Source organism: Oncorhynchus tshawytscha, linkage group LG16, assembly GCF_018296145.1.
Source record: "Oncorhynchus tshawytscha isolate Ot180627B linkage group LG16, Otsh_v2.0, whole genome shotgun sequence".
In the NCBI taxonomy this organism is placed as follows: Eukaryota; Metazoa; Chordata; class Actinopteri; order Salmoniformes; family Salmonidae; genus Oncorhynchus; species Oncorhynchus tshawytscha.
The window spans coordinates 81,165,103-81,189,010 of record NC_056444.1 but is presented as its reverse complement, the minus strand read 5'-3'; the positions used below and the strand labels follow the sequence as shown (position 1 = coordinate 81,189,010).

Here is a 23,908-nt window from a genome sequence, read left to right as displayed (position 1 = left end):
TACTAGTATTAAACATGTTGAGCTAGTATTACTAGTATTAAACATGTTGAGCTAGTATTACTAGTATTAAACATGTTGAACTAGTATTACTAGTATTAAACATGTTGAGCTAGTATTACTAGTATTAAACATGCTGAGCTAGTATTACTAGTATTCAACATGTTGAGCTAGTATTACTAGTATTAAACATGTTGAGCTAGTATTACTAGTTGAGGTTGAGATAGTATTACTAGTTGAGGTTGAGATAGTATTACTAGTATTAAACATGCTGAGCTAGTATTACTAGTATTAAACATGTTGAGCTAGTATTACTGGTATTAAACATGTTGAGCTAGTATTACTGGTATTAAACATGTTGAGCTAGTATTACTAGTATTAAACATGCTGAGCTAGTATTACTAGTATTAAACATGTTGAGCTAGTATTACTAGTTGAGGTTGAGATAGTATTCAACACGTTAAGCTAGTATTAAACAGGTTGAGCTAATATTGAGCTAGCTAGTACTGCATTACTACGTTTGAACCTAGTGTTTCTGAGAGAGTTTGAGGTGTAGATTATGGATGTGTCTTTGGCTCACAGTATACAAAAGGGTTAGTAAACATACCGTTATTTATAATAAAGGCAAATAGTGGTGATAAACAGTGAACCAGTAGACTGACAAAACATTGAAAAAAATGACAACATAAAAAAAAAAAAAACACCCGATAGACTAGACTCCCATATATAATGGCATTATACATTGATTGCATTGTCATTCTGTCTGCCTGGAGTTGTGACACTGAAGTAGCCTACAACAGCATTTCATTTCCTCATTTTACCACTTCTGCTACAGTACATTGGGGGTAGTAACATCTAAAGAATATATATTATCTGGGCTATAATAAGTCAATAGCCTGAGTGCCAATCTGTTTGTTATCTATTGCCAACTCCTTGTCCCTCCATTATTGTCAATATAGCACAAGCAGACTGGCACCCAGGCTAAGCAAATAAAGTGTCTGTAAAAGCACTTGGTCAGTAGTTTACACAGTAAAGCAGCACCAACCCAATGTACCCTGCCCACCGAGTACATACGAAGTAAAGCCAGGTATTTTCATCCAATTTCATTTACCTACATGTATGTAGCTTGGTCCTTGCCAATGTCTATGGTGTGGTTGGCACGCCAAACAGGCAAGACAGCACAAACCGATCTGGGGCCAGGCTAACCTAAATTAGGGTCTGTGTACAAAGTCATCTCCCCTCAGTTGTATACCATACATACTAAAATCCCACTGGGCAAAAACTGTTTGAATCAACGTTGTTTCCACAACATTTCAATCCAGTATGTGTTATTTCATAGTTTTGATGTCTTCACTATTATTCTACAATGTAGAAAATAGCAAAAATAAAGAAAAACCCTTGAATGAGTAGGTGTGTCCAAACTTTTGACTGGTACAGTATACCACACGGTATATACACTGAGTGGACAAACATTAGGAACACCTTCCTAATACGGAGTTGCACCTCCCCCTTTTGCCCTCAGAACAGCCTCAATTCTTCCGGGCATGGACTCTACAAGGTGTCAAAAGCATTTCACAGGGTTGCTGGCCCATGTTGACGCCAATGCTTCCCACAGTGTGAAGTTGGCTGGATGTCCTTTGGGTGGTGGACCATTCTCGATACCAGTGGAGGCTGCTGACGGGAGGACGGCTCATAATAATGTCTGGAACGGAGCAAATGGAATGGCATCAAACCATGTGTTTGATACCATTCCACTGATTCCACTCCAGCCATTACCACGAACCAGTCCTCCCCAATTAAGGTGCCACCAACCTCCTGTGCTTGACACACATGGGACAGTGTTGAGTGTGAAAAACCCAGCAGCGTTGTAGTTCTTGACATAAACCGGTGCGCCTGGCACCTACCACCATACCCCGTTCAAAGGCACTTCAATATTTTGTCTTGCCCATTTACCCTCTGAATGGCACACATACACAATCCATGACTCAAGGCTTAAAAATCATTCCTTAACATGTCTCCTCCCCTTCACCTACACTGATTAAAATGGATTTAACAAGTGACATCAGTAAGGGATCATAGCTTTCACCTGGATTCACCTGGTCGGTCTATGTCATGAAAAGAGCAAGTGTTGATCATGTTTTGTACTCTCAGTGTAATCTACAGTATATGGTATATAATCATATAATCTATATGGAATGTAACCTATACCATAAACAAACAACAATCTCAAAATGCCTCAAAATGCAAAATGTTTCCGTGTACAGGTATAAATATAGAGGTATACCGAGACATTTGTTGAATAGGACTGCGTGCTATATTCCCTATTCAGTGCACTACTTTTGACTAGAGCCTTATGGGAGCCCTATGGAAGCTGTATGGGAGCCCTATGGGAGCTGTATGGGAGCTGTATGGGAGCCCTATGGGAGCTGTATAGGAGCCTTATGGGAGCTGTATGGGAGCTGTATTGGAGCCCTATGGAAGCCCTGCTCAAAAGTAGTAAACTATATAGGGAATATGGTACCAATTGGGATGCATCCCAAGACTCCTCCATGGTGTACTTCATATTCATGGTGTACTTCATATTCATAGTGTACTGTATGACACACAGGGGTGTGTGGTTTCTGATTCATATGGATGTGATTGTAGAGACTACAGTGACTGTTTTGTGTCAGGTTGTTGCCTTGTTCAATTCCTCCTCATACCGAGAGAAAAGTGTTCCAGCCACATTAGTCGACACTACAATGAGATTTGTGTCGCAGGCGTCAGGCGATTCCATGAGAACATGAAGGATAACATATATGGCCTAGCAGAATAAGTGTAAATTTGGTTTATTTTCAAAGTTACAAAACAGGATTATCTGTTTTCTGTCTCTCTTTATGGACTGAATGAACGTCTTCACAACCAATCCACAACCATTATTAGACTATTCATATAGCTGTGGTCATCATCTCAGTCCGTCAGTCAGCTAGCCAGTCAGCCTGTTAGCAAACCATCCAGACAGTCAGCCATTCAGTCAGTCTGTTAGCCAGCCAGTCAGCCAGTCAGTCAGTTGAGTATTCCTTGGCTTTCTCCAAAGGGGGAAGGTCATTACAGCCCATCCAAAAGCTGGGTAACTTAGGTCCAACTGGCACAGTCGGCACATGGAGGTCCAACTGGCACAGTCGGCACATGGAGGTCCATGCTTGTTTTATTAAGGAGAGTGAGAGAAAGGGTGGAAGCAGTCAACTCTCCCCTTCTTCCCTCTTACACAGTTCTGAGTCGCTCAGTTAATAGGAGCAATGGCTCTAGCACAGGTCGCGGGTTCGATTGCAGCTAGGATCCCAAATACTAAAAATGTCTGTACTCACTGTACTATAAGTCACTTTGGATAATCGTCAAGCGTCTAGCATTTATTAAGAGCAGGAAGCCAACCCTGCCCTCCCTCCATCTAGATAGCCTTGATTCCAGGCTTGATGAAGTAGAGTTGGGGAGTCCGATAATGTCCCAGCTAGATCAAAACGTTCTAAGGACCGTAGTGATTGTTAAGGCATGGTGATTGCCCTATGGTTATTTTTGCATACAATATTCTCAGAACATTCCAAGGAACCAAATGTGAAAGCTGTGGTGAAACCACCATCTAGACAACGCCGTTGTTGTTCTTCAAGACAGGGAGCTCTGGTTCGGGGCAGAAGCAACCGTTGGTTTTCCAGCTGGTGTCTGCGTTCCGGGCCTCGCGTCTCTTCCTCCTGCTCTGCCACCTCCTCGCCACGGGCTCCAGGAAGAGAGACAAAGAGGACAGCAGGTAACACCCCCCTGCCAGGTAGAAGGAGCAGTCGTAGGTCTGGGTGTAGTCATACAGGAAACCTAGAGGATGGAAGACAAAGGGAAGCCAAAAAGGGGAGACAGTCAAGTCATTCAATGCTAAGAGAGAGAAACGGACATCTCCCCCTGAAACGGACATCTCCCCCTGAAACGGACATCTCTCCCTGAATCGGACATCTCCCACCCTGAAACGGACATCTCCCCCTGAATCGGACATCTCCCACCCTGAAACGGACATCTCCCCCTGAATCGGACATCTCCCCCTGAATCGGACATCTCCCCCTGAATCGGACATCTCCCACCCTGAAACGGACATCTCCCCCTGAAACGGACATCTCCCCCTGAAACGGACATCTCCCCCTGAAACGGACATCTCCCCCTGAAAACACAAATGACAGAAGACACCACCACAAAATGAAACCATTAATAACGTCATTCAAACTGAAAGAAACGGACATCCCCGACACCACACATTATGACAGGAGACACCACTGCAATGGGAGGAGACCGTTAGCAATGCCATTCAGGCTAATAAAGTCACTTGTTGACTTAATGAGAGAAGCAATGGATACACACTGTAGATATAGAATTACTGGCAATTTTAGATTCTATTTTTATTTTTTATGAAGACACACACACACACAGAAACCGAATCTGACATCCCCCTGGACACCACACGTTATAGTGACAAATGACACCACAGCAAAGGGAGACCGTTAGTAACGTCAATGGACTTCTCACTCACAATGTCAGAGTTAACTGTACTGAAAACTAACAATAACATCTGGTGTACATACTTACAGACAGAACATCATACAACTACGAGAATTGTCTGGCCTAGAACTGAAAAACAATCTGCACAAGGCTACTCTCTGGGTGGTATGCTAACACACAGCCTCTATAGCTAGCTGGTTGTGCAGGTGGGAGACAGGGTGGTATGCTAACACACAGCCTCTATAGCTAGCTGGTTGTGCAGGTGGGAGTCAGGGTGGTATGCTAACACAGCCTGTATAGCTAGCTGGGAGTCAGGGTGGAATGCTAACACACAGCCTCTATAGCTAGCTGGTTGTGCAGGTGGGAGTCAGGGTGGTATGCTAACACACAGCCTCTATAGCTAGCTGGTTGTGCAGGTGGGAGACAGGGTGGTATGCTAACACACAGCCTCTATAGCTAGCTGGTTGTGCAGGTGGGAGTCAGGGTGGTATGCTAACACAGCCTGTATAGCTAGCTGGGAGTCAGGGTGGAATGCTAACACACAGCCTCTATAGCTAGCTGGTTGTGCAGGTGGGAGTCAGGGTGGTATGCTAACACACAGCCTCTATAGCTAGCTGGTTGTGCAGGTGGGAGTCAGGGTGGAATGCTAACACACAGCCTCTATAGCTAGCTGGGAGTCAGGGTGGAATGCTAACACACAGCCTGTATAGCTAGCTGGTTGTTGAGGGGTCTGGGTGGAACGCTAACACACAGCCTGTATAGCTAGCTGGTTGTGGGGGTCTGGGTGGAACGCTAACACACAGCCTGTATAGCTAGCTGGTTGTGGGGGTCTGGGTGGAACGCTAACACACAGCCTGTATAGCTAGCTGGTTGTGGGGGTCTGGGTGGAATGATAACACACAGCCTGTATAGTTAGCTGGTTGTGGGGGTCTGGGTGGTATACTAACCCACAGCCTGTATAGTTAGCTGGTTGTGGGGGTCTGGGTGGTATACTAACCCACAGCCTGTATAGTTAGCTGGTTGTGGGTGGTCTGGGTGGAATACTAACCCACAGCCTGTATAGTTAGCTGGTTGTGGGTGGTCTGGGTGGAATACTAACCCACAGCCTGTATAGTTAGCTGGTTGTGGGGGGTCTGGGTGGAATACTAACCCACAGCCTGTATAGTTAGCTGGTTGTGGGGGTTGGTGTCATGGTGGACAGCGATGAGTTAAGTTCATCCTGCAGGACTAGCAGCATGGACGGTAAACATAGCAGCACGCTATTTCCTGACCCCAAACCCCGTAAAGGGTCACCAATAGTCACGTTTTGACCCTGGAATGTAGATCCCCTCTCAGCTCTCAGGACGGCCTGACCAATAGGAAGACCCCCCTCTCTCTGTGTCAATAAGTTCAAGGGTACCTCTTCTACAGGTTTTGAAGTCAAAAGTCACTCGTAAGAGGAATGTAGCATTATTTTTTCTTGGAAATAGGCTTACATCAGTGTTCGTAGACACTTCCAAGATGGGAAAGTATTTACAAGATGTTTCAGTTTGTCATTTATATCTAGTAGACACCTGGAGAGTGTCATTTGGACTGGTTTATATTTATTTACACTAGGTGATAAAATACCAGTTTATCCAATGTAGATCCCCCTCTCAGCTCTCAAGACTCTACTACCCCTCTCTAATCCCCCTCTCTACAGTAGGTCATTGAGTTCAAGGGGGTTTAAGTTTTGACGGAAGGGGAATGCAGCTTTTCTTCCTGGAAATAGGCTTACATCGGTTCATAGACCACAGTTCCCAAGATGTGGAGGTGTTTACAAGATGTGGAGGTGTTTACAACATGTGGAGGTGTTTACAACATGTGGAGGTGTTTACAACATGTGGAGGTGTTTACAACATGTGGAGGTGTTTACAACATGTGGAGGTGTTTACAACATGTGGAGGTGTTTACAACATGTGGAGGTGTTTACCACATGTGGAGGTGTTTACAACATGTGGAGGTGTTTACCATATACAGTATATCTATTATAGTAGATGCATTGTAAAAAAACATGTTTTTTTACATAGCTAGGTCTGTATTTAGATCAAATGTAGATTTGTTTATGCTAGTTTATACTACACTGAAGAAAAATATAAACGCAACATGTAACAATTTCTAAGATTTTACTGAGTTACAGTTCATATAAGGAAATCAGAAATGAGGAAATAAATAAATTAGGCCCTAATCTATGGATTTCACGACTGGGAATACAGACATGTATCATAGACACCTTAAAAAAAAAAAGTAGGGGCGTGGATCAGAAAACCAGTCAGTATCTGGTGTGACTACCATTTGCCTCATGCAGCGCAACACATCTCCATAGAGTTGATCAGGCTGTTGATTGTGGCCTTTGGAATGTTGTCCCACACCTCTTCAATGGCTGTGCAAAGTTAATGGATGTTGGTTGGAACACGCTGTCGTACACGTCGACCCAGAGCATCCCAAACATGCTCAATGGGTTACATGTCTGGTGAGTATGCAGGCCATGTAAGAACTAGGACATTTCCAGCTTCCAGGAACTGTGTACAGGTCCTTGGGGCTATGTAATATCATGTTGAAACATGAGGTGATGGCGGTGGATGAATGGCACGACAACGGGCCTCAGGATCTCATCACAGTATCTCTGTGCATTCAAATTGCCATCGATAAAATGTAATTGTGTTTGTTGTTCGTAGCTTATGCCTGCCCATACAATAACCCCACCGCCACCATGGGGCACTCTGTTCACAACGTTAACATTAGCAAACCGTTCTCCCACACGACACCATACATGCTGTCTGCCATCTGCCCGGTACAGTTGAAACCCAGGTTCATCCATGAAGAGCACACTTCTCCAGCGTTACCTGTGGACATCTAAGGTCCAGCATTTGCCCACTGAAGTCGGTTACGATGCCGAACTGCAGTCAAGTCAAGACCCTGGTGAGAACGAGGGAGCACGCAGATGAGCTTCCCTCGGTTTCTGACAGTTTGTGGAGAAATTATTCAGCTGTGCAAGGTCCTGGGCTGGAGTGGTTAAACATGGTCTGTGGTTGTGATGCCGGTTGGAAACCCTTCAAAATGTTCTAAAACAACGTTGGAGGCGGCTTATGGTAGAGATATTAACATTCAATTATCTGGCAACAACTTTGGTGGACATTCCTGCAGTCAGCATGCCAATTGCACGCTCCTTCAAAACTTGAGACATCTGTGGCATTGTGTTGTGCGAGAAAACTGCACATTTAAGAGCGGCCTTTTATTTTTTAACTTTTGAAATACTAGTTTATCAATGGGAGAGAAAAGAGGGAAGTCCTCTGAGAATACCTTGGCTGGTGTTGGCATTGAGAAACCCATAATCACCTACAGTAACCTGGGCCATTCATCAACATCTCAGAGTAGGAGTTCTGATCTAGGATCAGTTTAGTTTTTTTTATCAGAATGAATAAGATTACATGGACAAGGGGGGACCTGATCCTAGACCAGCACTCCTACCCAGGGACACAGACTTTTGGACATCAACATGACCTTATATAACAGTCAAAGCACAAACTTGTTCTGTTGATTGAATAATTTTTTACACCTGTTTGTTTGATTTAATAATTTTTTACACCTGTTCTGTTGATTGAGTAATTTTTTACACCTGTTCTGTTGATTTAATCTTTTTTTACACCTGTTCTGTTGATTGAATATTTTTTTTTACACCTGTTCTGTTGATTGAATTTTTTTTACACCCCCCCCAATTTTTTTTACATTTAAAAAGTCTGGACTGGAACCAAATTATGAATGAACAGAACAGTTTTTCTAAGGCTATGCTGGCCTAGAGGGTTGGATGCTTCTACACCTGCATTGCTAGCTGTTTGGGGTTTTAGGCTGGGTTTCTGTACAGCACATTGTGACATCCGCTGATGTAAGAAGGGCTTTATAAATACATTTGATTGATTGATAAAACATGAGCATGCATTTATTCCAATCAACCTCCAAAGAGCTAAACTATAGGTTATTTTTCACCTGGCTGTTTCTGTCCTCGAAACAAGAACACACACGCATGCACATACTTACACACACACACAATCATCTGTGTGTGTGTGTGTGTGCGTGCGTGTGTGAATATATGCGTTTGAGTATGTGCGTGTGTGCGTGTGTGTAAGATTCCCTCACCTGCGAGAGGAGGTCCTGTCAGACAGCCGAGGCCTACGAAGAACATAGAGAATCCCATGGAGTTGTTGAGTTTCTCTTGTCCTACCAGGTCCACCTGAGAAGGAAATGAACCCAGAAACATTAGTCCTGACTAACTAGTCAGTGTTACTAAACTAACTATGTAGGAACACAACATAGAACATGTACATCAAAACAGGCACACAAATTTGCATTATGAATCGAACATATATATATTTTTTTACTTGTATCTACACCACTTGACTTTTTCCACATTTTGTTGTGTTACTGCCTGAATTTAGACCCCCTGCGATATGCAACTTTTCAGGGAAGTCAGGAACCAATATACTCAGTCAGTTAGGAAAGCTAAGGTTAGCTTTTTCAAACAGAAATTTGCATCCTGTAGCACTAACTCCAAAAAGTTCTGGGACACTGTAACGTCCGTGGAGAATAGGAACACCTCCTCCCAGCTGCCCACTGCACTGAGGTTAGGTAGCACCCCCCAAAAAATACAAAATAAACCTACAACAGGGTAGCTCTCCAGGAACAGGGTAGGAGTAAAAACCTACAACAGGGTTGGAGTAAAAACATACAACAGGGTAGCTCTCCAGGAACAGGGTTGGAGTAAAAACCTACAACAGGGTAGCTCTCCAGGAACAGGGTTGGAGTAAAATCCTACAACAGGGTAGCTCTCCAGGAACAGGGTTGGAGTAAAAACCTACAATAGGGTAGCTCTCCAGGAACAGGGTTGGAGTTAAAACCTACAATAGGGTAGCTCTCCAGGAACAGAGTTGGAGTAAAAACCTACAATAGGGTAGCTCTCCAGGAACAGAGTTGGAGTAAAAACCTACAACAGGGTAGCTCTCCAGGAACAGGGTTGGAGAGCCCTGGTATGTGGTGTACTGTCACAGCGATAAGAAGAATGGGTCCATGCATTTATATTTGAGTAATTTAGCATTTATCCAGTGCGACTTACAGTAGTGAGTGCATACATTTTGAGACTGAACCACAAGGGACCATGCCACTGCTTGAGGTGAGTACCCATGGTAGCTAACCTCCTCCCACTACATCACTTAGTTAACACACACACACCTCGGACGCTTTTATCGCAAACAACTTACAGTCCTCTAGTCTCAATATTTCCCATCATATGTTACCTACAATCATCTATTAAATCACACAATATGACTAGAGGAATTAAAGACTAGAGGCATCAAAGACTAGAGGCATCAAAGACTAGAGACATTAAAGACTAGAGACATTAAAGACTAGAGACATTAAAGACTAGAGACATTAAAGACTAGAGACATTAAAGACTAGAGACATTAAAAACTAGAGACATTAAAGACTAGAGACATTAAAAACTAGAGACATTAAAAACTAGAGACATTAAAAACTAGAGGCATTAAAGACTAGAGACGGTCACGGTCGTCGTAAAGATGAGACCAAGGCGCAGCGTGAGTAGAGTTCCACATGATTTTAATCAAACTGAAACTCAGAAAAACAAACAAGCACAAACTAAACGTGAAGCTATACGAATAGTGCAGACAGGCAACTAAACATGGAACAAGATCCCACAAACACCAAAAAGAAAATGGCTACCTAAATATGATCCCCAATCAGAGACAACGATAAACAGCTGTCTCTGATTGGGAACCATATCAGGCCAACATAGAATTACAAAACCCCCTAGACCTACAAAAACCATAGACAATACAAAAACCCTAGACAATACAAAACTAGCGTACCCACCCTAGTCACACCCTGACCTAACCAAAATATAAAGAAAACAGAGATATCTCAGGTCAGGGCGTGACAGAGACATTAACAACTAGAGGAATTAAAGACTAGAGACATTAAAGACTAGAGACATTAAAGACTAAAGACATTAAGACTAGAGACATTAAAGACTAGAGACATTAAAGACTAGAGGCAGTAAAGACTAGAGGCAGTAAAGACTAGAGACAGTAAAGTGTCATGACTTCTATTCTGAAGTGGTTTGAAGGACGTAGTTAAGAGGTACAAGAGCATGTTGGCTGACTTGTGTGTTTCATACACTTGCTTTTTTGCTTTGTCTGAGTGTGTTTGACTGGGAGTGAGGTGAGGTAACAGACCCCATCTACAGATGTCCTAGACTGGTATCAGTCCACACACACATTCTCCCTCTCATATCACTCCACATGTCCAAGGCCACACACACACACACACAAACTCCGCTCAATGGCTGGATTGTGTGAAACGGCATAGATCAGCAAAACAGTGATCAGATCCTTCAAAGACCCTGTTCCGATTGGTTGGTCAGCTATTTTAAAAAGTCTCTCTATCAATAGATATCACTAGTGCTGCATTCTAATCAAAAAACTTTATTACCATGGAACAAATTTTACTTGCAATTTCTCTCAAGAAATCTCTCTCTTATCTCCCTAAATGGTTATTTTAGGTATCTTCATTGATTGGTGAGTGGTATCTAAGTCACCTTGAAAGAAAATAAGAATTTGCACGCTTTTGCCAGTATCAAAAGCGTGCGGCAGGGTAGCCTAGTGGTTGGACTAGTAACCGGAAGGTTGCAAGTTCAAACCCCCAAGCTGACAAGGTACAAATCTGTCGTTCTGCCCCTGAACAGGCAGTTAACCCACTGTTCCTAGGCCGTCATTGAAAATAAGAATTTGTTCTTAACTGACTTGCCTGGTTAAATAAAGGTAATAAATTAAGTATGGCCTTGTCTCTCGGCTGCTGATATGTAAACTCACACGTAGTCTGCAAGTCTTCTTTTCTTAAAATAAATAAATCATCGAATTACTCAACTAGAAATAGAAAATCAATACCCTTTTTTTTCTCCTTCCAATTATTGAATTGGAATTTCAGTTAACTTCCTGAATTGACTGACTGAAATTCTTCAACCAGATCCCAACCTAGGACCCGTGGTAGCCATGTAACCGCAGCAGAAGATGGCTTAATAGACAAAACACTGGTATATGTTCAGGCTTGTGCCTTGTGTGGTGTGTGATTCTTACCAGGACAGGCAGTAGCAGTGCCATGTAGCCGCCGCAGAAGATTGCTTAATAGACAAAACACTGGTATATGTTCAGGCTTGTGCCTTGTGTGGTGTGTGATTCTTACCAGGACAGGCAGTAGCAGTGCCATGTAGCCGCCGCAGAAGATTGCTTAATAGACAAAACACTGGTATATGTTCAGGCTTGTGCCTTGTGTGGTGTGTGATTCTTACCAGGACAGGCAGTAGCAGTGCCATGTAGCCGCCGCAGAAGATGGCTTAATAGACAAATCAAATCAAATCAAATCAAATCAAATTTTATTTGTCACATACACATGGTTAGCAGATGTTAATGCGAGTGTAGCGAAATGCTTGTGCTTCTAGTTCCGACAATGCAGTAATAAAAAGCAAGTAATCTAACTAACAATTCCAAAAAAAAAACTACTGTCTTATACACAGTGTAAGGGGATAAAGAATATGTACATAAGGATATATGAATGAGTGATGGTACAGAGCAGCATAGGCAAGATACAGTAGATGATATCGAGTACAGTATATACATATGAGATAAGTATGTAAACCAAGTGGCATAGTTAAAGTGGCTAGTGATACATGTATTACATAAGGATGCAGTCGATGATATAGAGTACAGTATCAACGTATGCATATGAGATGAACAATGTAGGGTAAGTAACATTATATAAGGTAGCATTGTTTAAAGTGGCTAGTGATATATTTACATCATTTCCCATCAATTCCCATGATTAAAGTGGCTGGAGTAGAGTCAGTGTCATTGACAGTGTGTTGGCAGTAGCCACTCAATGTTAGTGGTGGCTGTTTAACAGTCTGATGGCCTTGAGATAGAAGCTGTTTTTCAGTCTCTCGGTCCCAGCTTTGATGCACCTGTACTGACCTCGCCTTCTGGATGACAGCGGGGTGAACAGGCAGTGGCTCGGGTGGTTGATGTCCTTGATGATCTTTATGGCCTTCCTGTAGCATCGGGTGGTGTAGGTGTCCTGGAGGGCAGGTAGTTTGCCCCCGGTGATGCGTTGTGCAGACCTCACTACCCTCTGGAGAGCCTTACGGTTGAGGGCGGTGCAGTTGCCATACCAGGCGGTGATACAGCCCGCCAGGATGCTCTCGATTGTGCATCTGTAGAAGTTTGTGAGTGCTTTTGGTGACAAGCCGAATTTCTTCAGCCTCCTGAGGTTGAAGAGGCGCTGCTGCGCCTTCCTCACGATGCTGTCTGTGTGAGTGGACCAATTCAGTTTGTCTGTGATGTGTATGCCGAGGAACTTAAAACTTGCTACCCTCTCCACTACTGTTCCATCGATGTGGATAGGGGGTGTTCCCTCTGCTGTTTCCTGAAGTCCACAATCATCTCCTTAGTTTTGTTGACGTTGAGTGTGAGGTTGTTTTCCTGACACCACACTCCGAGGGCCCTCACCTCCTCCCTGTAGGCCGTCTCGTCGTTGTTGGTAATCAAGCCTACCACTGTTGTATCGTCCGCAAACTTGATGATTGAGTTGGAGGCGTGCATGGCCACGCAGTCGTGGGTGAACAGGGAGTACAGGAGAGGGCTCAGAACGCACCCTTGTGGGGCCCCAGTGTTGAGGATCAGCGGGGAGGAGATGTTGTTGCCTACCCTCACCACCTGGGGCGGCCCGTCAGGAAGTCCAGTACCCAGTTGCACAGGGCGGGGTCGAGACCCAGGGTCTCGAGCTTGATGACGAGCTTGGAGGGTACTATGGTGTTGAATGCCGAGCTGTAGTCGATGAACAGCATTCTCACATAGGTATTCCTCTTGTCCAGATGGGTTAGGGCAGTGTGCAGTGTGGTTGAGATTGCATCGTCTGTGGACCTATTTGGGCGGTAAGCAAATTGGAGTGGGTCAAGGGTGTCAGGTAGGGTGGAGGTGATATGGTCCTTGACTAGTCTCTCAAAGCACTTCATGATGACGGATGTGAGTGCTACGGGGCGGTAGTCGTTTAGCTCAGTTACCTTAGCTTTCTTGGGAACAGGAACAATGGTGGCCCTCTTGAAGCATGTGGGAACAGCAGACTGGTATAGGGATTGATTGAATATGTCCGTAAACACACCGGCCAGCTGGTCTGCGCATGCTCTGAGGGCGCGGCTGGGGATGCCGTCTGGGCCTGCAGCCTTGCGAGGGTTAACACGTTTAAATGTCTTACTCACTTCGGCTGCAGTGAAGGAGAGACCGCATGTTTCCGTTGCAGGCCGTGTCAGTGGCACTGTATTGTCCTCAAAGCGGGCAAAAAAGTTATTTAGTCTGCCTGGGAGCAAGACATCCTGGTCCGTGACTGGGCTGGGTTTCTTCCTGTAGTCCGTGATTGACTGTAGACCCTGCCACATACCTCTTGTGTCTGAGCCGTTGAATTGAGATTCTACTTTGTCTCTGTACTGGTGCTTAGCTTGTTTGATAGCCTTGCGGAGGGAATAGCTGCACTGTTTGTATTCAGTCATGTTACCAGACACCTTGCCCTGATTAAAAGCAGTGGTTCGTGCCTTCAGTTTCACACGAATGCTGCCATCAATCCAAGGTTTCTGGTTAGGGAATGTTTTAATCGTTGCTATGGGAACGACATCTTCAACGCACGTTCTAATGAACTCGCACACCGTATCAGCGTATTCGTCAATGTTGTTGTCTGACGCAATACGAAACATCTCCCAGTCCACGTGATGGAAGCAGTCTTGGAGTGTGGAGTCAGCTTGGTCAGACCAGCGTTGGACAGACCTCAGCGTGGGAGCTTCTTGTTTTAGTTTCTGTCTGTAGGCAGGGATCAACAAAATGGAGTCATGGTCAGCTTTTCCGAAAGGGGGGCGGGGCAGGGCCTTATATGCGTCGCGGAAGTTAGAGTAACAATGATCCAGGGTCTCTCCACCCCTGGTTGCGCAATCGATATGCTGATAAAATTTAGGGAGTCTTGTTTTCAGATTAGCCTTGTTAAAATCCCCAGCTACAATGAATGCAGCCTCCGGATAAATCGTTTCCAGTTTGCAGAGAGTTAAATAAAGTTCGTTCAGAGCCATCGATGTGTCTGCTTGGGGGGGGGATATATACGGCTGTGATTATAATCGAAGAGAATTCTCTTGGTAGATAATGCGGTCTACATTTGATTGTGAGGAATTCTAAATCAGGTGAACAGAAGGATTTGAGTTCCTGTATGTTTCTTTCATCACACCATGTCACGTTGGCCATAAGGCATACGCCCAAAACACTGGTATATGTTCAGGCTTGTGCCTTGTGTGGTGTGTGATTCTTACCAGGACAGGCAGTAGCAGTGCCATGTAGCCGCCGCAGAAGATGGCAAAGAAGACAGCGTAAACCATGAGCAGGATGTAGGTGTTAGCCAGCGGGGCAAACAGGTTGACCACTCCACACAGGATCAGGTAGGCCTTGTGGTAGTGGTACTTATGGAACAGGTTCTTATCCGCTAGCCAACCAGAGCCTAGCTGGGCTATAGTCTCTGTGATACCTGGAGGGAGAAGGAGAAGGAAAAGGAGAAGGAGAGGATAGGTAAAAGGAGGGGGAGAAGAAGAGGGAGAAGGAGAGGGAGAGGGAAAAGAGGAGGTAGAGAGAGAAAGAAAGGGGGAGAGAGAAGGAGAGTGGGAGAGGGGGAAGGAGAGGTGGGAGAAGGAGGGAGAAGGAGAAGGAGAGGGAGAAGAGAGAGAAGGAGAAGGAGAGGTGGGAGAGGCAGACATAACAAGTCGCTTTAGCAAAATGCAGAGTTGGGGAAGCTACTCAGAAAATAGAGTTTACCAAGCTACCAAATACTTCTCACTTGAAGAAGTTATGCTACACCAAAGCTATCTTTAAGAAGAATATAGTTTACTGAGCTAAAGCTACTTTGAAAAAAGTAAAAATAATTTTGCACGCCCAATTTTTCAGTTTTTGATTTGTTAAAAAAGTTTGAAATATCCAATAAATGTCGTTCCACTTCATGATTGTGTCCCACTTGTTGTTGATTCTTCACAAAAAAATACAGTTTTATATCTTTATGTTTGAAGCCTGAAATGTGGCAAAAGGTCGCAAAGTTCAAGGGGGCCGAATACTTTCGCAAGGCACTGTAGCTACACCGCTACATGGTAAAACAGTAGTGTGTAGTTCCAGTAGTTAGCTACACCACTACATGGTAAAACAGTAGTGTGTAGTTCCAGTAGTTAGCTACACCGCTACATGGTAAAACAGTAGTGTGTAGTTCCAGTAGTTAGCTACACCACTACATGGTAAAACAGTAGTGTGTAGTTCCAGTAGTTAGCTACACCGCTACATGGTAAAACAGTAGTGTGTAGTTCCAGTAGTTAGCCACATCGCTACATGGTAAAACAGTAGTGTGTAGTTCCTGTAGTTAGCTACACTGCTACATGGTAAAACAGTAGTGTGTAGTTCCAGTAGTTAGCTACACCGCTACATGGTAAAACAGTAGTGTGTAGTTCCAGTAGTTAGCCACATCGCTACATGGTAAAACAGTAGTGTGTAGTTCCTGTAGTTAGCTACACCGCTACATGGTAAAACAGTAGTGTGTAGTTCCAGTAGTTAGCTACACCGCTACATGGTAAAAAAAGATGAACTAATTCAAATGTAGTCATGAATATAACTACTGTTCTCTGAAGGAGGGAACGAGGTATAACATACTATGCAGCCCTACCAAGCAAAAACGCAGTAACTGCTCATAGAGTGGAACTGAGAAAAACTTTATACCGATACTTTTAACCTGAACCCCATTTTCTCCAAAACAAAATACAATGGAGGCAGGATACTTGTCGACATGATTAAGCATGTATTTAATGTAGTAAAAATGACATTAACTCATTTTTGATCAAATTAGCAGTTACTGCCTTTTTGCTTGGTAGGGCAGTATGTGGGAACTCAACGACCAATCCTAATCACCTGAAGCATAATGAAATCACACCCAATGGGCCAATGGATGCCAAGCCCGTCCTCAGAAGCCCCGCCTTCCTGGCTATAATACCAGGGCTCGCATCCATTTCCTCATTTCAGTATCACTCTTCAGTGAGCTCAAACCCCCTTACGGCACAAGGCCATAATAGGGAACAGTAGTCGGTCATTCTGTAAAACATATTATGGGGACATACAATAACACCTAAGGCAGGAAACTGTGGTAACCCTGATAACATGCACTCTGTGCTGCCGCCCATCAAGGCAGTCCAATTCTCAAACCCACAGGAAACTGTGGTAACCTGGACAAAACGCTGCCTAACGTAAACCATGGTGGCCCAAGTCCATAGACCACACGGTTCCAAGAACAATACTTACCTTGTGAGCTTGAAAAGTCATAACTCGTACAAGGAACCACAAGTCCAAAACCACAGGGCACCTACTGTGACTTGATAATGCACATTAGCACAGCGCATCATCGATGAACCACGGCAGCCCAAGGCTCAAACTCACAGGGAAACTGTGGTAACCCAGATAAATACACAACCTGCTCTTGTACTGAGATGCAGTGCCTTAGACAGCTGTGCCACTCGAGAGCCTCCAAAATCCAACAAGAAAAGTTAGAAAGTGCCCTAACACGAGCTGGATTAGCGAAACAGACAGCTGGTCACAACGCGGATATCCTTGTTCCTATCCACATACGTGTGTAAAGTCTACACGGGACACAGGCCATGCAACCTCGATTGTTCACTGGAAGGAAACAGAGGAGGTGAGAAAGGGAACAGCTGGAAAGCCCTAAAAGCTGTAAGACATAGGCTTAACCTTGGACACTCACACAGAGCGTCCAGGATCAACGCCAGGTCCCAGGTCAGTGCCATAGGTATAGACCCTGGTCCGAGCCGATGCACACATTTCACAAACCGCGCCACAAGAGGATTGAGACCCTGGGGTAGAGCCGTCCATACCTACATGACACGGCAAAATGGCTACCATAAAAAGAAGGGCCGTGCTCAAAAAAACTCTTGTAAGAACATCAAAATGTCCACAAAAGAGTTCTGAAAAGGAGGAACTCCCTCAAGCTGACACCAACCCTTAATATGCCATTTATACAACCCTCTGGTAGAGGGCGCACGCATCGACTGTATAGGCGTAAACCCCTAGCCTTCAAATTCAACCTTTCAGGGGTCAAACCCACAGATCCCATATCTGCAGTCATTGGTGCCAAAGCCTCCCGTGCGCCTGTGATCACGTCCACCGGAGGAATGCATAGAGCCTGAGGCCTGAGGCTGAGGCCACTGAGGCCACTGATATGCTGACGCATCCGTTCCCAATGGAGCGCCAAGAATCCTTACTGAGAAGAACGCACGATAATTCACAATGCGTCGGCCCTGCCGCACCGTTCCCGTATCTGGGCCACCACCGAGGAGTGTCAGTTTCCACTCCGTTAAGGTAGGACCCCCCCCCCTCCTGGAAAGTAGATCCGCACCCATGTTGAGAGATCTGGGTAAATACGTCACCCTGAGCGACAGGGAATGCACAATGTTCCATACAAGCAAATAACGTGCCAGGTTTAGCAGAGAGAGAGGCCGTGTCCCTCCCTGCCTGTTGATGTACGCCACCACCGTCCTGTTGTCTATCAGACCCAATAACCTCAGGCACAAGTAAAAAAGGCACAGAATGCCCCAGCTAAAACCGTGCCAGACAGAGCCGCAATGTGACACTCTGTTGGGAAAAAAAATGCATGATTCAGAACTGAGTCCAGAACGAGACCCAAAAAACTGAATTCGCCGAGCTGTAGTCAAACAACTTTTGTTGTCATTCACTATGAACCCCAGTGAATGAATAAAGGGAATCTGCACTGCAGCATGGATCTCAATCAGTTCCCTCGACTCCACTACAACCAGCCAATCATCCAGCTAGGCCAACACTCTGATCCCCTGGCACCGCATCGGTGCCAAAGCCACCCATGGAGATGGGGAGGATGTATAGCACATGAATATACGCATCCTTCAGATATATGTGAACCAATCGCTGGGATGTACCGACTGCAATAGCCGGCAAAGTGTGAGCCTTTAAAACTTGCAACCTTGAGGTGCTTGTCCAGGATGGGACGCAACGTTCCATTGCTCTTGGGAACTAAGAAGTACCGGCTATACCAACCGCTCTGTACTTCTGACACAGAGACCACCCGAATAGCCTGCTTTTAAAAGGTGAGAGGAAATCTCCTCTCTCAAGACAGGTGCTAGGACGTCGGGGACAAATGACACAGATGCCACAAAAAGGAGGAGGATGTACAGCGAACTGCAGACTATAAAATGATCTCTGAATGTGCTACAGCAACGAAACCACTCTCTCCTGCTGCGTTACGTTAGGTTATATGGACTCCAGGCATACGCATTGTTAGTGGCTTGAGTTGATGGACAGTCGGAAGAGCGAATGAAATGGTAGGAGGGACATCCCGGCTTCAAGTGGTGTCAGAGTTCACATCCTGCTTCACACAGGAATAAGATAAATACTCCTGTATCCGTGAGAAATCAGAGCTATCGCTCATTGCAAGCCATTTCCATCTACGGTGTCCACAGATTGATTTAGAAGTGAAAATGTTGGTCGGAACCGGTACCAGAACCACACAGTTCCCCTAAACAGAGGACTTACATAACGCGAATGTCTAGCAACTCAAATATTGCGTGTTCAAATCTCATCACGGACAACTTTAGCATTTTAGCTACTTTGAAACTACTTAGCATGTTAGCTAACCCTTCCCATAAAGGCGTCCACATTATTCCCAGGCGAAACAGTTCTTCAATTCTTCAAAAGTGTTTTTACTCATTTAACGAGAGACATAATTTTCATGTAAATTTTTTCACTTGAGAAATACTGCACCAAACATCTTAGTTAGATGTAAAATTGCGCGACTAAGATTTCCTCAGTAAAAACATCCAAATTAATTACAGGTATTTTGAGTTATCTTCGATTAAGTCAGACTATTTTGAGGAAATGTATACTGGCTACGGCATCTCAAAACGGACAAACAGTACTATTGACACTTTGTTTTCTTGTTTTTCAACCAAAGGTCTTTTAAGGGGGCCACCCGTTTGTTTTGTCTCGCTGAGTTAAAATCAAATTTTACTTATCACATGCGCCGGATACACCTGGTGTAGACTTTACAGTGAAATGCTTGCTTACGAACCTTTCCCAACAATCTAGAGTTTAAAAATAATACTAAAGAATTCAATAAAATACACAAGAATAGAGCAAAATACAGGGAGTACCAGTACCAGATCAATGTGGAGCTATATACAGGGAGTACAAGTACCAGATCAATGTGGAGCTATATACAGGGAGTACAAGTACCAGATCAATGTGGAGCTGTGTACAGAGAGTACCAGTACCAGCTCAATGTGGAGCTATATACAGGGAGTACAAGTACCAGATCAATGTGGAGCTATATACAGGGAGTACCAGTACCAGATCAATGTGGAGCTATATACAGGGAGTACCAGTACCAGATCAATGTGGAGCTGTGTACAGAGAGTACCAGTACCAGATCAATGTGGAGCTATATACAGGGAGTACCAGTACCAGATCAATGTGGAGCTATATACAGGGAGTACCAGTACCAGATCAATGTGGAGCTGTGTACAGAGAGTACCAGTACCAGATCAATGTGGAGCTATATACAGGGAGTACCAGTACCAGATCAATGTGGAGCTATATACAGGGAGTTCCAGTACCAGATCAATGTGGAGCTATATACAGGGAGTACCAGTACCAGATCAATGTGGAGCTGTGTACAGAGAGTACCAGATCAATGTGGAGCTATATACAGGGAGTACCAGTACCAGATCAATGTGGAGTTATATACAGGGAGTACCAGTACCAGATCAATGTGGAGCTATATACAGGGAGTACCAGTACCAGATCAATGTGGAGCTATATACAGGGAGTACCAGTACCAGATCAATGTGGAGCTATATACAGGGAGTAACAGATCAATGTGGAGCCAGTACCAGATCAATGTGGAGCTATATACAGGGAGTAACAGATCAATGTGGAGCTATATACGGGGAGTACCAGATCAATGTGGAGCTATATACAGGGAGTACCAGTACCAGATCAATGTGGAGCTATATACAGGGAGTACCAGATCAATGTGGAGCTATATACAGGGAGTACCAGTACCAGATCAATGTGGAGCTGTGTACAGAGAGTACCAGTACCAGATCAATGTGGAGCTATATACAGGAGTACCAGTACCAGATCAATGTGGAGCTATATACAGGGAGTACCAGTACCAGATCAATGTGGAGCTGTGTACAGAGTACCAGTACCAGATCAATGTGGAGCTATATACAGGGAGTACCAGTACCAGATCAATGTGGAGCTATATACAGGGAGTACCAGTACCAGATCAATGTGGAGCTGTGTACAGAGAGTACCAGATCAATGTGGAGCTATATACAGGGAGTACCAGTACCAGATCAATGTGGAGCTATATACAGGGAGTACCAGTACCAGATCAATGTGGAGCTATATACAGGGAGTACCAGTACCAGATCAATGTGGAGCTATATACAGGGAGTACCAGTACCAGATATATGTGGAGCTATATACAGGGAGTAACAGATCAATGTGGAGCTATATACAGGGAGTACCAGATCAATGTGGAGCTATATACAGGGAGTACCAGATCAATGTGGAGCTATATACAGGGAGTACCAGATCAATGTGGAGTTATATACAGGGAGTACCAGTACCAGATCAATGTGGAGCTATATACAGGGAGTAACAGATCAATGTGGAGCTATATACAGTGAGTACCAGTACCAGATCAATGTGGAGTTATATACAGGAAGTACCAGATCAATGTGGATCTATATACAGGGAGTACCAGATCAATGTGGAGCTATATACAGGGAGTACCAGATCAATGTGGAGCTATATACAGGGGGTACCAGATCAATGTGGAGCTATATACAGGGAGTACCATATCAATGTGGAGCTATATACAGGGAGTACCAGTACCAGATCAATATGGAGCTATATACAGGGAGTACCAGTACCAGATCAATGTGGAGTTATATACAGGGAGTACCAGTACAATATCAATGTGGAGCTATATACAGGGAGTACCAGATCAATGTGGAGCTATATACAGGGAGTACCAGATCAATGTGGAGCTATATACAGGGAGTACCAGATCAATATGGAGCTATATACAGGGAGTACCAGATCAATGTGGAGCTATATACAGGGAGTACCAGATCAATGTGGAGCTATATACAGGGGGTACCAGATCAATGTGGAGCTATATACAGGGAGTACCAGATCAATGTGGAGCTATATACAGGAGTACCAGATCAATGTGGAGCTATATACAGGGAGTACCAGTACCAGATCAATGTGGAGCTATATACAGGGAGTACCAGATCAATGTGGAGATATATACAGGAAGTACCAGTACCAGATCAATGTGGAGCTATATACAGGGAGTACCAGATCAATGTGGAGCCAGTACCAGATCAATGTGGAGCTATATACAGGGAGTACCAGATAAATGTGGAGCTATATACAGGGAGTACCAGTACCAGATCAATGTGGAGCTATATACAGGGAGTACCAGATCAATGTGGAGCTATATACAGGGAGTACCAGATCAATGTGGAGCTATATACAGGGAGTACCAGATCAATGTGGAGCTATATACAGGGAGTACCAGATCAATGTGGAGCTATATACAGGGAGTACCAGATCAATGTGGAGCTATATACAGGGAGTAATGGATAGATAATAATTAGTAAAATAAAGAACAGAGTAGCAGCAGCAAATGATGAGTGTAAAGGTATGTGTGTGTGAGTGTACAGTTGAAGTTGGAAGTTTACATACACCTTAGCCAAATACATTTAAACTACATTTTTAACAATTCCTGACATTTAATCTAAGTAAAAATTCCCTGTCTTAGGTCAGTTAGGATCACCACTTTGTTTTAAGAATGTGAAATGTCAAAATGATAGTTGGGAGAACGATTTATTTCAGCTTTTATTTCTTTCATCACATTCCCAGTGGGTCAGAAGTTTACATACACTCAATTAGTATTTGGTAGCATTGCCATTAAATTGTTCAACTTGGGTCAAACGTCTCGGGTAGCCTTCCACAAGCTTCCCACAATAAATTGGGTGAATTTTGGCCCATTCCTCCTGACAGAGCTGGTGTAATTAAGTCAGGTTTGTAGGCCTCCTCACTCGTACAGGCTTTTCCAGTTCTGCCCACACATTTTCTAAAGGTGTGAGGTCAGGGCTTTATGATGGCCACTCAATACATTGACTTTGTTGTCCTTAAGCCATTTTGCCACAACTTTGGAAGTATGCTTGGGGTCATTGTCCATTTCGAAGACCCATTTGCGACCAAGCTTTAACTTCCTGGCTGATGTCTTGAGATGTTTCTTCAATATATCCACATCATTTTCCTCCCTCATGATGCCATCTATTTTGTGAAGCGCACCAATCCCTCCTGCAGCAAAGCAACCCCACAACATGATGCTGCCACCCACGTGCTTCACGGTTGGGATGGTGTTCTTCGGCTTGCAAGCCTTCCCCTTTATCCTTCAAACATAACGATGGTCATTATGGCCAAACAATTTCTCCAAAAAGTACGATATTTGTCCTCAAGTGCAGTTGCAAACCGAAGTCTGGCTTTTTTATGGCGGTTTTGGAGCAGTGGCTTCTTCCTTGCTGAGCGGCCTTTGAGGTTATGTCAATGTAGGACTTGTTTTACTGTGGATACAGATACTTTTGGACCTGTATCCTCCAGCATCTTCACAAGGTCCTTTGCTGTTGTTCTGGGATTGATTTGGGGGTAGAAGCTGTTGAGGAGCCTTTTGGTCCTAGATTTGGCGCTCCGGTACTGTTTGCCATGCGGTAGCAGAGAGAACAGTCTTTGACTTGGGTGACTGGAGTCTCTGACAATTTTATGGGCTTTCCTTTATGGGCTTTCCTCTCTGTTATATAAGTCCTGGATGGCCGGAAGCTTGGCCCCAGTGATGTACTAGGCCGTACGCACTACCCTCTGTAGCGCCTTGCGGTCAGATGTCGAGCAGTTGCCATGCCAGGCAGTGATGCAACAGGTCAGGATGCTCTCGATGGTGCAGCTGTAGAACTTTTTGAGGATCTGGGGAACCATGCCAAATCTTTTCAGTCTCCTGAGGGGAAAAGGTGTTGTCATGCCCTCTTCATGACTGTCTTGGTATGTTTGGACCATGTTAGTGCATTGGTAATGTGGACACCAAGGAACTTGAAACTCTCGACCCGCTCCACTAAAGCCCCGTTGATGTT

At 44.4% G+C, this 23,908-nt stretch overlaps 1 protein-coding gene across 1 annotated transcript in view; it reads right to left on the bottom strand.

Annotated features, from left to right (window-relative positions):
- Window positions 1-2,809: 2,809 nt before the first annotated feature.
- Window positions 2,810-23,908, bottom strand: part of slc16a4 (solute carrier family 16 member 4) — an 85,468-nt gene continuing 64,369 nt past the window's right edge. The window contains exons 8-10 of the mRNA XM_042299757.1: window positions 14,942-15,153; window positions 8,668-8,761; window positions 2,810-3,840 (exon numbers count right to left, since the gene is read on the bottom strand). Of these exons, the coding sequence (XP_042155691.1) occupies window positions 3,614-3,840; window positions 8,668-8,761; window positions 14,942-15,153 (533 nt within the window). The 3' untranslated portion in view covers window positions 2,810-3,613. The remainder of the gene's footprint in view (window positions 3,841-8,667; window positions 8,762-14,941; window positions 15,154-23,908) is intronic.